The 15,941-nt window shown below is 39.2% G+C and overlaps 1 protein-coding gene across 1 annotated transcript in view; it reads left to right on the top strand.

Annotated features, from left to right (window-relative positions):
- Positions 1-2,020: 2,020 nt before the first annotated feature.
- FAM83B (family with sequence similarity 83 member B) overlaps positions 2,021-15,941 on the top strand; it is a 50,691-nt gene continuing 36,770 nt past the window's right edge. Inside the window, exons 1-2 of the mRNA XM_032683026.1 lie at positions 2,021-2,084; positions 6,519-7,022. Coding sequence (XP_032538917.1) covers positions 6,573-7,022 — 450 coding nt within the window. The 5' untranslated portion in view covers positions 2,021-2,084; positions 6,519-6,572. The remainder of the gene's footprint in view (positions 2,085-6,518; positions 7,023-15,941) is intronic.

Below are 15,941 nucleotides of genomic sequence, written 5' to 3'. Positions count from 1 at the left end.
ATCACTGTGTTTATCTGTTAATTTTAAAGTTGGCACGATAAATAGCCAACAGTACAATAGTGTACTGGCTATTTAAGGAGCACTTTGTTCTTTTTAGTAAAAACAGCAATAATAAAGCCCTATTATTACTGATACCAGTGTTCCTCGTTTATACTGTATTGGTCATTTGTATTAGATGTGTGTGTGCATGTTGCTTAAGATCTCAGTAACAGATTGGCTTCCCACTGGGCTGGGCACTGTAAAGGAACAGAAAAAAACCCTTTTCTTGTAGGCATACTAATGTAGCAAAAATACCTAGGTCCTTTTTTTTTCATGAAGATCTCCTTATTTAGAAAGCTATTGCTGTTCTTATTACAGATTTTTGGTTACGCTAAGCCCGTACTCAACCACTGACTTCCCTAGAAGAAAGGCACAGTAATACTTGTATATTTTATGGAATAAAAGTCCAATCAATTGAGTCCAGGTCAAAAGTGGTTTTGTGATCATTCATCTACTTTCTTACCCTTTCAAAAATAATTTTAGAGAATAGATCTGCTCTTTTAAAAATTTACATAGGTTCACCTCTTCGGACAAGTTTCCACAGAAATACATTCTTCTTCCTGACCACATATTTTCATGGGATAAAAAGTCCTGTGTACTAACTAACTATTAATTTCTATGTACATTTTAAAAGTTTGTTTGTTTTTAAAACAGTTTTTCCTCTGCATTTTGCATCAAACCAGGGAAATTCTTTTTTGGGTACAAGAAGAGTCTAACCATTTAATCAGATGCTCCTATGTCTGTAAAGGATAGTCCTCGAGTATATCAAAACCAGTTATTTCCTCTTGTGCATTCTATTACCTGAATTAACTGCACAGAAGAAGTCTCTCCCTGATGGTCATCAGACTTACACATTTATATACATATATTGTAATGATACTGCATATTTTTACCTTTTTTTTTTTTCCCTCTTCTCAAGGAGCATCATCCAAAAGCCACAGTAGAACCATACTTACCTTTGCAAACAGGATATATCTCACACTTACTGTTAGGTAGAAAGGTTAGGAAACCAGTTTGTGCTTAAAGCCGAACTGGATTAGTTATTGCTAATAAAAGGATAACTGTCACAGTTACACTGCATTGTCTTAAATGGCTCAAGAAAAAGCCGGTTGCAGTTATGCACGACGGAGTATGACATGGACAAAGCCTATAAAAAGTTTTCTGTTTACTGCCATTCATTTAAAATGACAAAAACCCCTCAGTGTGCTTCTTACGCACATGTGATGTGCTGATCTGTTTGTGGTTTCAAGATCCTAGTAAAGAGATGATCGTGTTTTGGAAAAGCCCTCCAGAGAGTGCTGTCAAACGTTTCAAAACGTGGGACTGCCACGATGGCATGCCGAGCACGGGGCGGCGAGGAGATCAACACCGGCTGCAGGACGGCCTCAGCAGCACCGCAGCCAGGATGGGGGGGCTCTACCTTCAGGTCTGTTTCTCTCACCTGAGACATCAAGCGCAAAAGAAGAGCCTTTAAAGCAATTAAGCTATGGAAAAGAGGCTCGTCCACACAGCCTAACTGGAAGGTCTCAAATGGGTATTACTCCCTTGCCATGTCTTGTTCCACCGGAGTTAACCTGGAAACCGTGACTCGAGGCTTACGGGTTTATTTTTTCTTGAAGCCAACGTTTGCTTTGGTTTTAATCTCCCACGCACAAGCACACCCCGCTCCCGGGGCCCCCGCGGGGCTGCCGATGCCGTGGCTGCCGGCCGGCCCAGCGGGCAGGGCAGGGCTGGGCAGGGCAGGGCCGGGCTGGGGCGGGGGGTCCGCCAAGGCCCTGGGAAGGCGCTGCCCTTCGCTCCCGTGCGGGAGGGCCGGGCTTCCCCAGTTCAGACAAGTCCTTGCCCCGCTCCCGCGGCGGCGGGTTTGGTGCGACACCGTTCTGACATGTTGTAACTGGTTTCCACACCCACCGCGCCCGAGAGCGACGGGAAGTACCTGCGATGAGCCCTGCGCCGCCGTGACTCGCCGCCGCCGCGATCGCAGCAGCCGGGTCGAGCCGCTCCGGAGGCGAGACCCCACCGCGGGGCACCGGCGCAGTAAGTGGGTGTGTCTCCCTTCAGTCTCCCCCGGGACGGGACGGGGGGGGGGCAGCGGCGGCGTCAGGGCAGCCCCCGCCCCGCCAATATCCCGCTGGGCGCCGAGGGACGCTTGGAACGGGGACGCGGGGGTCGCGAAGCGGAGGCGGCGGCGCGGCCGGAGCGCGGGGGGAGCGGGCGGCGGCGGGCGGGGTGGGCGGCCCACGGGCGCGGCTCCCGCGGCTCCCACGCCGCGCTCCCTCCCGGCGCCGCGTTGCGCAAGCGGCCCCCTGAGCGGCCGGGCTGGGGGCGGCACACGTGCGGTGTCTCCCAGCGGAGGAGGGCCGGCTATTTTGCCCGGAAAGTTAACTTTCTGGTTGAACAAAAAATAAAAAAAAAAAAAAAAAAAAAAGAAGAGGAAAGAAGAAAGCATTAGGAACGCTTGCGGTGTTGTTTTTCACTTGGATTTGATGTCCTTTGCATCCACGGAAAATAGTGTAATGTCATTCATAATGAAATAATTGACTGTCACTGCTTAATGTAGGTAATTATTATTTATTCTTGATACAATTCTTTAATAGAAAGGGTGGTGGAAGGCAGCTGTCGTAAAACGCCTGTTTGTTCTGTTAAAGGCTGGTCACGCCAGGCCCTTAAGCCGTGGGGAGAGAAGCTCCTTGGCTGAGCCATGGGCCAGAGGTAGTTAGGTGGATGCCCCAGAAACCATACCTGATAGAGGGGCTTGCAGCGGGCTGTTCCCGAGGTTTAAATTTCCTTTAACGGGTGCCAAGGTTGAAACTTGATGCAGAAATTGTCAAAGCAATCACATTTCCATTGAAAAAGAGGTACGGTCGTCCTGAGGAAAGCACTATGGCCAGGGCCTTGCCAAGGACCAGCTGTACAAGCCCGAGGTTACAGCTGCTCCCCAAAGTTCCTGAATAGGATTTTTTCAAATCTTGTGAATGTTAGTAAGGCAGGGAAGTTTCTTGTCTTTAGCACTAGCCTGGAGGACTGTGATCCTGGAACCCATGTAGAATGTTGTGTCATTTTCTTTAGTGGACATTTGTCATCTGCTGCTTTTATGAAGTCCAGGATACTCTCCATATCTTTCTACAAAAAGGCATGTTTTCTTCTTTGTCGAAGGAAAAGGGCTTTTCTTGCTGGGTTCCTCATAATGGCATTAGAAAGGTCTGAGCATATTGTTAATTGAAAGACAAGATGATTACCTCAGTGCAGGATTCAGAATTTGTGTTCTTCAGCAAAAGTTTCAGTTTTAGCAGCTGCATTTGAAGTTCAAATTCAGTTTAAGCCCTTTAATGGCACTTATTAAAAAAGTGATCGATCCCTGTGTCCAAGCAGAGAAGATGGCAGATATGCTGGGCTGGGATTAACAGCCAAGTCTATTTTTCAGAGGATGAACAACTTTACTGGTGCTGGTAAAATTTGTAATCATGTACGTGAAATCTGATAAAGATCTGCAAGCCTCCAGAGGTGGGCCACATTCTGCACAACCTTGCTAATATAATTGTTGACCTGAGGAGGACCTTTGAAGACGCAAGATTATTATACAGAAATCATAATACAGAGTTGAAGAGAACACCAAAAAATTTATTTAAGAATTTTATGTAAACCTCTCTCTCTCTCTCCAAAATTATATTGTTTCATAGGTACAATTTCTACAACATAGCTCTTACCTTATAAGGAGGAAAATACCTGTGTCAAGACGCTGAGAGCTTTTGTTAAATAGACTTGAAGCCATTGTTTTTATTTGGGAGTTTTCTTTTGTTTCACACGAATATATCTCATGCTGATTTCCTTAATTTCAAAAACCAGGATTAAAATTTTTTCATTTGTCTCAAGTGTTCTGCGATTTGTTTCATGCTGACAAATTTTACATCTACTTTCTTTAATAAATCTGCAGTGCTTTAAGCTTCTTTTGTAAACAACACTTGTTAATCAAACATCAACTTCAAAGATGTTCACTTTAAAATGATTATTCTTGTTAAAAAGATGCTGCACTAGAAGTCTCACCTTTCCAAGATTACATATGTTTATACTCTGCTTTCAGCATAAGTCTGAGCATAAGTTGCTATATTTGACATATGCCACAATTAATTAATTAATTAATTCATTATATTCGATGAAAAGTCAAGCAGTTACAACTGGTATACTATTACGAAAACAAATCAAAGAACCAAACCAAATAAAAGAAATGTAGGTGAGCCAGAACACACATGCAATCTTTTTTTGCCTTTTATTTGTTCATAGCTTTCAATATTTGTATTGCACAATGTTATATAGTAAGTATAGTCCTGTTCCCTTATATTGTTTTCAAAGGAAAGAGTGAGAAATAAAAAAATGGATTTAGACAAGCTTTTGAAATAAACACATAAGTCTTTCTCAAGTGTATATATTCAATCAGTAACAAAATTTCTATTTGAAAGTATATCCATTCTAAAGTAGTAAGAGTTTTAGAAATATCTTTAATTTGCTTTTATAAAAAGCATGTCATAATAAAACTGACTGTTTTACTAAACTGGTTAGAAAGTTACTTGTCCTGGAAGGCCCTAAAAGAGAGTTGTATTGGGTTCTTAGTACAGTCAGCCACCTGTAAGTGTTCAGACTCTTCAGAATAACTCAGCTAACTGCATTTCGTATCTTGGTTGTTCTTCATTCTTCATTTAAAATGTCTTGAAAACCTGCTCCAATGATTGGCTTCCCTGGGACACTGAAGTGACTGTTTTAATTTTACAATATTCTAAGAGTTTAACTTCTGAATTGGATATCTGTCACAGGAATACGTGTAGTTCTCAGTTGGAGGGAGAGCAGTCAGATCCCTTTGACTTGCTGCTTTCCAGTTCACCACAAAGAGCTACTCTGGAAGCAGCCAGGAACACTCCTTTCCCTCAGGCTCGAAAGCAATCCTATCTGGGAAGATCTACCTTGCTGCTTGGCTGAGAGACAGGATTCAAATGGAATTATTTCATATGACATGCTGATGCCAGCCTCAGATCTGGATTTTTCTTTCTTGGTCTTTTTTTAACCTCAGTCTTCCCAAGTTCCTTATAAATCTTCATTTAATTGAACATTTAATTGATTTTTGAAGTATCAGTAATTATGGACATCTCTATTTTCATTCCTTTAGGTTAATATAGCTAATTTACGTTTCCTTTCAAAAAGATTTAAACTGTTCCCAGCAAAGAGTGGAAAACAAATGCACTTTTTGCAAAAATATCTGAAAGGTCTTGATGGGAAGAGGGAATTGTGTTAAATTTATATGGCAGTAAATGAAACCAGAATGCTGTATGACTGTTTTTTGCTATTACACTGCTATACTATTTAATTGGGTTTGTAGGGAAACCCAGCATTAATTTTCAAGCTATCCACTGTGAAAGCTTTTTCTAACTATTCTACCTTTGTTGTATCTTCTTCCTATTTCTGCAGGCTTTCGCTTAAGCTTCATGCCCTGGAAGCTGAAACAGTGCTACCATGTATCATGTTTCTATTTTACATGGCCATGCTGATGACACTGTCCTGAAATACTGCCCCCTCCCCTATTTTTTTGGAGACTTACTTGCCCAATGCAGAAATCCAGCGCAGTTTAGGTTTTAGGTGAATGGTGGAGTTGCTGTTTATTCTCCCTCTGTCTTAAATCCCACATTGTTACAGCTGAAAACAAATCTGTCAGCCCTTGCTAAATGAAATTAAAAAAAATAAGAATGAATTTATAAAGCATCAGCAGTAAACAACTTATTATTAATGTTTTGGAAAAAAAAAAGTTAGATTAAAGCAGCCGCTCCTTTTGGCAGAAGGAATGAACAGGGTGGAAACTAGACATCAGATTGCTGATTCAGAGTTTGATCCCAGATGTGGGAGGATAAATCTTTCTCGAGTTCCTCATAACTCACTGAAATGAGGTAGGCTGGTCCTGCTTGAGAGCAACAAGTGGATTAGATCAGCATGGGAGAAGAGATACATAAGGAGGAGTACCTGAATGACTGTGGTTTCGAAGAAGCCAGAGAAAAGGGATGTATTGCAGAGAAAGTAATGTATCAAAAAGTAGGAAATTTAATTGGTTTCTGAAGTGTTTCTTTCAACAGTACTGTGTCACTTGTTACAAAGAGGGTTTTGAAACACAGCTTATGATAGCGTATTGGTACCTGCATCAGGTACGTGTTGGTGTTACCGGTACAGATGTTCAGTGTATTATGAGCTCTGATGTAGGACTTCACCAAGTCACTTAATTATGTGTTTAGTTTTGTCATATGTAAAAGCTCTTTATCTACCTCTTTAATATTCATTTGGCAATATTAGTCCCTGAGCCTTTTCAAAACATTTTTAAATTCTTGGAAGATGCTAGAAAAACCTAGAGCAACATTACCAGAAAAGTATTTTAGTTAATATCTGTGTGCGTCATAGATCTCTAGAAATATTCTGTTTGTTTTCTTACTTTTTTCTCTTCGCAGATACATTTCATCAGCTCATGAATGGGAGCTTAAGAGACTTTATACAAAATATATATGAAAATGGAAACTTCATCTTTGCTATCCTCCTTACATGATGAATGCAGATCAGACAACTATATTGAACCGCATTACAAGGAATGGTACCGAATAGCTATCGATGCTCTGATTGAAGGAGGTTTAGAAGCCTACAAAGAATTTCTTTCCAAAGAGAGATGCTCAGAGTTCCTAGCGGATGAGGAAATTGATTATATTTTGAACAATGTTCACAAACTTCCCCAAAACACAATTTATTCCTCTAACCATGCCATTGATGACACCTCTTCCTCGGGAACCTACTGGCCCATTGAATCAGATGTGGAAGCTCCAAATCTTGACTTAGGTTGGCCCTACCTGATGCCTGGAATTTCTGGTGGCACAAATATTGATCTGCTTTTTCATCCACCACGAGCACAGCCTTACACTATAAAGGAAACTATTCGGAAGATGATACGAGATGCAAGAAAGGTAAATGTAAAAAATATTATTGAAAAAAGTGGCAATAATAATCTAGTTGTTGTTTAATTACAAGCTTTTATTATTATTTTTTTTTCTAGCAAGAAAATATTATCTGTCTGCTCTCAATTCAAACAGAAAGATTTTCCCAAAGTGATATCAGTCCTTTGGTGTCACATACACCAATGTTACGAACCTTAGTTCAAAGGGAGGAGGGGTTAATTGGAGGGATTAATGAATATTACCATTATAATGAATAATTACTATTTTACTGTAATGCTGACCAGTGCATGAGAAATTTGTAGATAATCAGCACACTTTTTCTTTGACCTCAGCTGAATATATGTATTATATATACCTCAAGTGATACAATTCTATATAACTGTAGGATATATACTAAAGTTTCTGTCTTGCATCAGTGGGAACATGCATTGGTTTGGTATGGCAGACAGTTATGAGAAAGCAACACTTTGATGTACATCAGACTCATGTACCTCGAGAGTCTCGGGTTTTGTGATTTTCACATGTCCTTGCAGAAGTTAAAGAGAGCTCAGAAGAAAAAAAAAAAACAAACTAGGCTTAGGAAACAAGGAAATAGTTTTCCTTGGGTATCTTACCTTCATTTCTGACTAACCAGTAGAAATTTGGACACTTCTCCAAATGTACTTGTCTCCGCTTAGGGGCACTTGTATCTTCAGTTTCCTATGGCATACCCAGCTTACAATTCAGTGACAGGGTGCTGTATGTACAAACCACCTTTTGCTTTCAGTGTGTCAGTTTTCAACTTTTTAAGTTTTAAACTTTTCAGTTTGAAACAGTGTCAGTTAGAAAAAAAGAAACACCAAAAAAGGTATTACCATGCAGATCTGTTTAACACTGTGTCACTTCTAACAGATAGGACAAGGTTTCAGAAGTATTCCTAGTAAGTACATCACGCTCTGATTTCTTCCCCATGAAATAAAATTGTATTCTGCATGACTATGAGCTTCAAAGCAGTAGGATGGGCTCTAGCTTGCATGCATCTGTAAACACTTCAGTGGCTGAAATATGCGTGCAAATGTGTGCAGCAGAAACAGGCTGAAAAGGGCGGGGAAGGGAAGGACAGTGTCTTTTTACACTGTCTCTCCTATATTGAGATAAAGCATATAATTTGTTGCGGTAATAGAGTTATCACTAGGCCTTTTACCCTGCAGTTTATACTTTAGAATGACTGTATGCTGAAGGAAGAGTTAATTACTTCTGTCCTTCTTTGTCCATTTCAGAGTGAGAGTTGGTGTTTTGTGTTTTAGTATGTAGTGAGACTTGACCGTGCCTTGCCCAAAATACTCTTTTTCAACTGCAGCTCCTGACCTATCAATGGATCCACTGTAAGGGAAACCACAAAACCACAGTTGATTCTATTGCAAAGACTGGTTCAGTTTTGCTACACGGTCTTGAAATGCCATGAAGAAAGACCGTTTCCCATTAGTTACCATGCTTTTTGTGACGATCTGCATGCAATCCAGTCCCTCCCAAATGTCTCTCTGGAAAGAAAAGTGGTGCTGATTAATACCACTTTAAGGAGTATGCCTCCTTTGAATGCAGCTATAGAAAAAAAATTAGGTATGATTCTTGCTTCACTTTGCAAAAGGGTTGGAAATGTAGTATATTGGCTCCATGGTGTATTTGTAGTGCTTCAGCTTTATAAAGAGGATATTTTGTGTGTGTCACTGTAAATCTCACAGATGAAAGGTTTGTTTAGTTGATCAGCACAACCTCAATGTCAACAACTGTAACACTTGATACACTGATATAGGTTGGTTGCTTCAGGGAGCAACAATTAAATCTAAAGACATAATGTTGTTAAGCCTCATCTGTCTGCAGATCCATAGAAAAGTTTAAAGGATTTCTAAGTAAGGTAAAATAAGGTATTAAAAACATGCTTACAGTAGGTAAACACTTTGCAAACAGGCTAGCATACTTCTCTCAAGCCACTTATAAAAAAGCAGTTATATTAAACAGGATTCTTTGTTATGTAGTCGTGGAGATGTGTAGTCTTATGAAAATATTCGAAGGCAATAGGAAAATATTACACATGAAACACAGAAACCTGGAAAGAATAAATCGGCAAATCATGTTCAGCCAACATGGCTCTAAGCAAAATCTATGGGAATTTCAGCAAGCTTATTTGTGAAAGTAAACAGGTTAGCATACTTCTTGGAGGTGGGCATATTCATACCACCTAAACTTTAAGCACCAAACCTGAGTGCCTGAGTTCAGGCACTGATTTCTCTGGGCTACTTGAACGTTCAGTGCAGTAGGAAACCAGTTCCTACAAGGGCAAAGCAGAGAATGTTTCTGCAGTGATTGACCCCATGAAGGAATGCATTCGATACATATTTATATGTACAAACTATCCCAAAAATTCATGAAGGAGACTGAGCCAGTATATAAGGAGATATATATATATATAAAGATATATAAGGATAAGATGACACTATTAGTGGACTTACCCTTGACCTCTTTAGTGCTTGATGCATCACGGTGTCACTCCTTAAAATGATTATTACATATGTTAATTTTGACCTTAAGAAGACAAGTTGTAAACAACATTAAGCAACTTGCTTGCTGACAGTGATTTTTTCCTGACTAAAGAGGAAAATCATCTGTAAAGCTATGCTACACTAGATTAAAACTAGCTACTATGAAAAAGTGGTGTAAGAAAAATCTTCTCACATGTTTCTTAAATACATAATCAGCATAACAATTATGCACATCACCTTCATTGTAAAGTGCAAGAGATATAATCATGGAATTTTTCTTACAGAAAAGGATCAATACTGTTAAGTTCTAGAAAAGTGAGCTAACCATTTTAAGGAAATGAATCCATTCTTATGATACATGTTTCTGAACTTCTGTTAGAGCAGGGAAACTGCATTGTACATAGCATGGCATTCCATTGCCATCTATACTGCAGCTCTTCTGTGGGATAGGTGTGATGTTAGCGGAGTGCCTTAGGTCAAACCAAGATGTCAACAAAATGGGTTTACAATTGGTGTAACTATACCTCATCTCCAGATGATACAGCTTGCCAATCACCTGCCTCAGTCAACATAACCTGTGTTCATGCAAGGAGGCTGTTTGGCGTGACTGTGTCAACTGGGGAGACACGAGTCTTTTTCTCATGTTGATACAACCGTGTGAGGAAAAAGGACTTCAAGGTCTGTCTGACCTTAATGATGGACAAACTTTTGTAAACAAGCCAGCTGCCTTGTTTCTCTTATGTTTTGTAGTCTTCTACCTTTAATCATTGGCAGATTTCCGGCTTCTCTGAAGCTTGAGGTGCTCCTACAGCCTGACTCATCATGGCTGGGCTGTCTGAACAGCAGCTGATAATGTTTAGCAGTTTTTACTGAGAAGATTATTCATCTGGGAAATGATATCAAGATGATTACTCACCTGTGTCAGGTTGATGTGAAACTTCCTTCTCTTACTATGAAGTAACACTGAGACTTCAAAAATGAAATGTCCTCTCCCTGTATGGCTTTTCATAAGAGTTGCCTCAAAACTGTCAGTTATGAGGCTTGTACATGTGTGCAAGAAATATTTTGCACTATTCTTTTCAGGTGTGATTGACAGGGTGAGGCAACAGGGGAAGACAGGACAGAGCACCAAAGGGTATTTCTGGCAGTGTGTTTTTCTCTTACTTCATTAACTGGATTCCTCTGTCGACCACAGAGATGTTCCTACACAGTTTTAGAGAGAATGCTCAGCTGAGTCTTTCAGGCTAATATCAAAATAAGGATCTGCTCTTCCGAGAGAGAAGCAAAACCTGTTTCTTAAAGAACTATGTTGTTTAGACAACCCAAGGATTGCTGGTTTGCAGCACAAGCTAGAAAATGTTGAAAGACTTTCCTGACATACTTTGGGGATTTATGATTGATTGTATGAAGTTACACACTATTCAGTAAATATGCAATACTTTTCACTGATTTTATTTTATTCAGATAAACGAGCAAGCTTAAGCCTGGGTTCATAAAGTCAGTGATAGTTTTAAGACTTTTTAAAAAACGTAATTGCTTGGAAGCTTAAATAAAAATTTAGGTGGTTGTTTTATCATTTTGGAAAATTAAGAAAAGGCAGTTGTTTTTGCTGAATTACTCATGCTTGGGTTTTTTAATGTGAGAAAAGGTTGCAAAACTTGGACCCTTGGGGAAGAATTAAGTTACACACTATAAACGAGTGTAACTTGTTATTAGTCGTGCTGGACACACTGTAGGTAGGCACTTAGTAAGTCAAAAAGGACTTCCTTTGAATTCTTGTGAGAGAGAGTTATGAACAAAATATAATGTCTGTGTTGTTTTCTAAAGTAGTGGACTGAGTGAAATAAACAAAAACAATTGACTCACTTTACAAATATATAAGAAGGAAAATATTTTCTTTAGTTTAGGGGTTTTTTAAATTTATTTTGTTTTGTGTCGTTTCAGGCAAGAGTGAGAGGTGTGTTACAGCAAAAAATATTCCCTATTAATTAACTATTAATGACTATTGATACTTTATTAATAATCACTATTATTCGCTGCTAATCTCATTTGGTCATGTGTATAATACAGTAATAGTCTAGTACTGGCTGCAATCTAGTATGAAAGAAAATCAAATTCTTTACATGCTTATATGAAGAGCGGTGTTTCTGTACAGAAAGAAACTTGTAGAATATGGGTGTGTTGAACAATCTTTTATTACTCTCTCAGCAATACTCTTTGCCAACTATTTTAAATGTAATTTGAACACAGACTGGAACAATGATAATGAATTCTGCTTACGGCAATGCTTGTCTTAGCTCATTAATTGCATCAGTACGAGCAGAAGAGAGAGAGGGGCTGCACTTTTTTGTTCATAAAAGCCAGAGCAGTCTGCTGAATTCAGGGAGAGGGAAGAGATAAATGCAGTAGTTGTCCCACTCAGATATTTTCTATATTATCTGTAGAGTGATAATCAGTGGATATAATTTTTTTGAGCTGAGAATAACACAGAAATACTCAGTTTCCAGCCAAAGACATATAGGCAACATTTTCCATGACAAAATATTCCATCTCACCAGGATTTCAGCAGGTGCCTTTTGGTTCAGGTGCTCTGCTGAAGGGTCAATTCATCATTCACTTCCACTCAACTTCCATTGAATGGCTTCCTGATAGTTGAAAACCAGCATGGCAGTATGTGTATGGTTCCCAGGTGAAACATAATTTTTAGTTTTCGATAGATTTATTTGAGAAAGTGAGGTCATGTCCCAGCTTTTCTAATCGCACAGAGTATATGCCATGTGTTGGAAGAGGACACACGCCTTTCTTTGATGCTATTGTTGTGTGACCCAGTATCAATTTTTTGTCATCACAAAGTAATGCTGCTCACAGCAAGTAATTATTTTAGGTATTTATCTTCTTGGATTTGCCTTTGGAGTCTTCACAATATTTTACTTGCTTGTCCCTTTCTCTCCCTGCTGTCCTGCTCCCTCCATGTAAGGGTAGTCCCAGAGCAGTCACAACAGTACATTCACAATGCAGGCAGAGAGGACTGCCGTCGATAGGACACATCTGCAAACACTTTTGTAATCTGGAAAGCCTGGGACTTCTGGAAGTGCAGTTCTTATAAACAGTTGCTCTAAATGTGAAACCCACAATTTTTTGTGGTAGCCCTCCTGCTAGGTGGGAAGGATCCAATTCTGAAAAGCAGTCAGAGACTAGGGCTAGCCTGTGGAGTGGGAATTTTTGATAACATAATTTTTAATCAGTTGTGGTGATTTTTTATTCAGGTTTCTGTCTTTGCAAGACTTTTGACATCTTCAATACTCTTACATTAAAAGATGTAATTAAATAATTTATAGGTATACCCTTTTTATGTCACGAGTGTGCTAATGTGTTACCAAAATATCACACCTCCATCATGAATTTAAAAATGGAATAGGGAAAATTAAAGGCCAAATATTACACACAGCTGTATTTCTTTATTAATGTCTGTCTCATTCACATATATATGAGAAGTAAGCATACACATATACTTGGTAGCAATTCTTTTCATTAAAACATTTTCTCTCATTGACATAAATTTTTGTCAGTCAAAACAAAAGTGCTGTTTAAGAAGTCATTTACACTTTTTGCACATTGAGTAGATTAAAGTGTTCTTTATCAAATTCAACAATAACTTTGTACTACAATATGCTGAAGCAGTTACAGATCAAAATATGCTATAAATACAAAACCGTTGATGTAAAATAATTTTGCCCTGGCAGAATGCTCCTTTCAGTGCCCAGACTACTGTATTTGGGCTTTGTCCCTCTCCTTTTCTTGCTTGTAAAAAAACCCATGATAATGTTTAAGTGTTATTTTTGTTTGTCTGAATTCCTATCCTGAAGAGATCTTTGTTTTTCTAATTTTTTTTTTCAGCCAGGAAACAATCTTGCCTGAAGAACTGTGGGCTTAATCACTTCATATTCATATTGCCATAAGCCTTTTTCCATGTCTTGCAGTTTTAGCACAGCTTTTGACCTCATGTTAGCTTTCCAATATAGCCAGTGATGCTCTGTGGGATGGGGGTGATTTTAACCTTTAAAGTTGTTTGTTAGATATCAGAATTTGGAAACTAAAATATTATACTGTCTTTGGTAGAATTTTAAATGAGCATAGCTTGATGTGCAGATACCTGTAATACTGCAACAGTATTTGTGTATCACAGTGTGGTAGAAACTACATGGAAAGTGGAGAAGTGCTGACATGGAACAAAACAAAAAAGTTCAAAATTTCCCATTCTTCTGTTTGGAAAGAGTGGGCTTGAATGTCAATGATTTACATGTATGAAGTTTCCTCATGTATCAGATCTGAGTACGAGTATCTACTTCACTTCAGAACAATTTGCTTAATGCTGCATTATTTTCATTGAGGAACACTGCAAGTATTTCAGTACAGATGATAGAGGGGTCAAAGTACACTTTGTTATTTACATCTCTAAGAGAAGTGCAGGTCTTACCATAGACAGCAGTGCAGTCATGCCTTTCCTTTTAGTCTGTCGATAAAGTATGTCTATAACCATTTTCTAATAAAGATACAATAAAATTACAGTAGAAGTTAAAGTCCACTTTTTAAAAAATGCTGGCAGCATGCCTGAGACCTCAGAGGGCTTTTGCTCATTAAAGTCCAACTGTAATTTACCTTTGGAAGGGAGGAAGCAGTGGCCATCACAACAGTAACAGGGTGTAACTGTTGCTGAGCTTACTACTTTACAGTAGGATCTCCAGACATCCATAAAATGATTCACCTCAATAGAGCTGTTCAAAACAAATAACTGCAAGATCTGGCTGTGGCTTGCTTGATCAACATTTCATAATTTTTCAGCATACAGTCCACTGGTCAGTTAGCCAGAAGTTATAGTAGTGTTATTTGCATTAAAAATACAGAAGTAGAAGCAACCAAACTAGCCATCTCTGCTTTCCTTGCCTTTATTTGGCATCTCTTCCTATATCTTGGGTGTTTGTTTTCTGAAGCTGTAAATGTCATTATGTTTCACTGCATGTCTGTATATCATATAGGTTACTGGTGTCTTAATCTTCCTGATTGGTACCAGCCAGTACAGACATACCACTACTACAATATAAACAGTAGATTCAGAATTTATATACTCTCCTTTATCCTTAGCCAGCAAAAAACATGACCAAAGTGTGTGCAGTTTCATAGATGAGAATATTGAGCCACATTGAGTATTAAATGAATATAAATCACAATTTAAAAAAAAGGTACAGTTATAAACAAAAAGCGTAAGAGTATTATACATTAGCAAACAGTACGCAGAGCAAGTAGAGGCTAGCTTTTATTTTCTTGCCTCCCTGCTTTGGTTGATAATAAAAATCACAGTCATGCATTTAGAGTTATGAAAACTAGTTTCTGAGGAACATCAGTACTTCTCCAAAAAATTGCAAATCGTAGATTTGTAGTGCTTACTTTTCAAAAATATTTCTAAAAGCATAAAGTCGTTTCTTATCTTCAGATAAGGAGGGTGTATCTTTAAAACAGACACAGGGTGTTCTCATACCTTATCTAGGAGCAGATTATCTTAACCAGTTCTGTCTCTCGGTCTGGAGTGTTTATACTGACTGCCCAGAAGATGTAAAATGTGAGGGAACCAGAACAGATTCCTCAAAACCAGTATCTGTGGTGACCCCTGCTTTCCCCAGCAAGGTGTGTGGGCATAAAGCTGCCTTCAGAGAAGTTTTATGCAGGGATTTTTGCTAGCTGCAGCACCAGATCTCCTCAGGCCTTTTCACTTCTGCCAGTGATCCCGCTGTCAGAGATGAAGCTGGGTGATAGGATAATATGAGAAGTTATGCACCGTATCTCTTAGAGATGAAAAGAAAAGCTTTGATACCTGCTTCATCCACTAGCAATCAGGCTCGAAGAGTAGCACAGGATTGTGTGTTCAGGTAGCCAAATAGGTGTGCCTTCAGTTCAAACAGCAGATATAACAGCCTTATTTTCCTGCTGTTTCCTGGGGCTGCAGGCACTCTTTGCCAAGCAGGGTGCACTTCAGCTCAATAAACTCCCTTTATGGCTTAAGTACTAGGTAAAGCACTGGACATTGCCTTCAAATTCAGGTGAATCTGAATGGCATCAGCTCACAGAAAGTACTGCAGTTAGTATTTTACTGCTAGGCTTTTGATGCTCAGTAAGCCAGAAATAATAATGAAGATGAGATGAAATAACCAGCACCGAAGAAAAGTATGATTCTCGGTGGGAGCTTTCTCAAGAAATGCCCAGTAAGGAACTAAGCCCTTAAAGCTGTTCAGAACTCGCTGCTAGTGAGCTGTGCCTTCTGATCAGAGACATCAGAGGCAGCAAAGAGAAGTGACATTGTCAAGTCAGCAAATCTGATTTGCCTCAAATGCCAGCGAGATGCTGCTTGTCAAAA

This window comes from Chiroxiphia lanceolata, chromosome 3 (assembly GCF_009829145.1).
Source record: "Chiroxiphia lanceolata isolate bChiLan1 chromosome 3, bChiLan1.pri, whole genome shotgun sequence".
Taxonomy (NCBI): Eukaryota; Metazoa; Chordata; class Aves; order Passeriformes; family Pipridae; genus Chiroxiphia; species Chiroxiphia lanceolata.
This window is presented reverse-complemented; position numbering and strand designations above follow the sequence as displayed.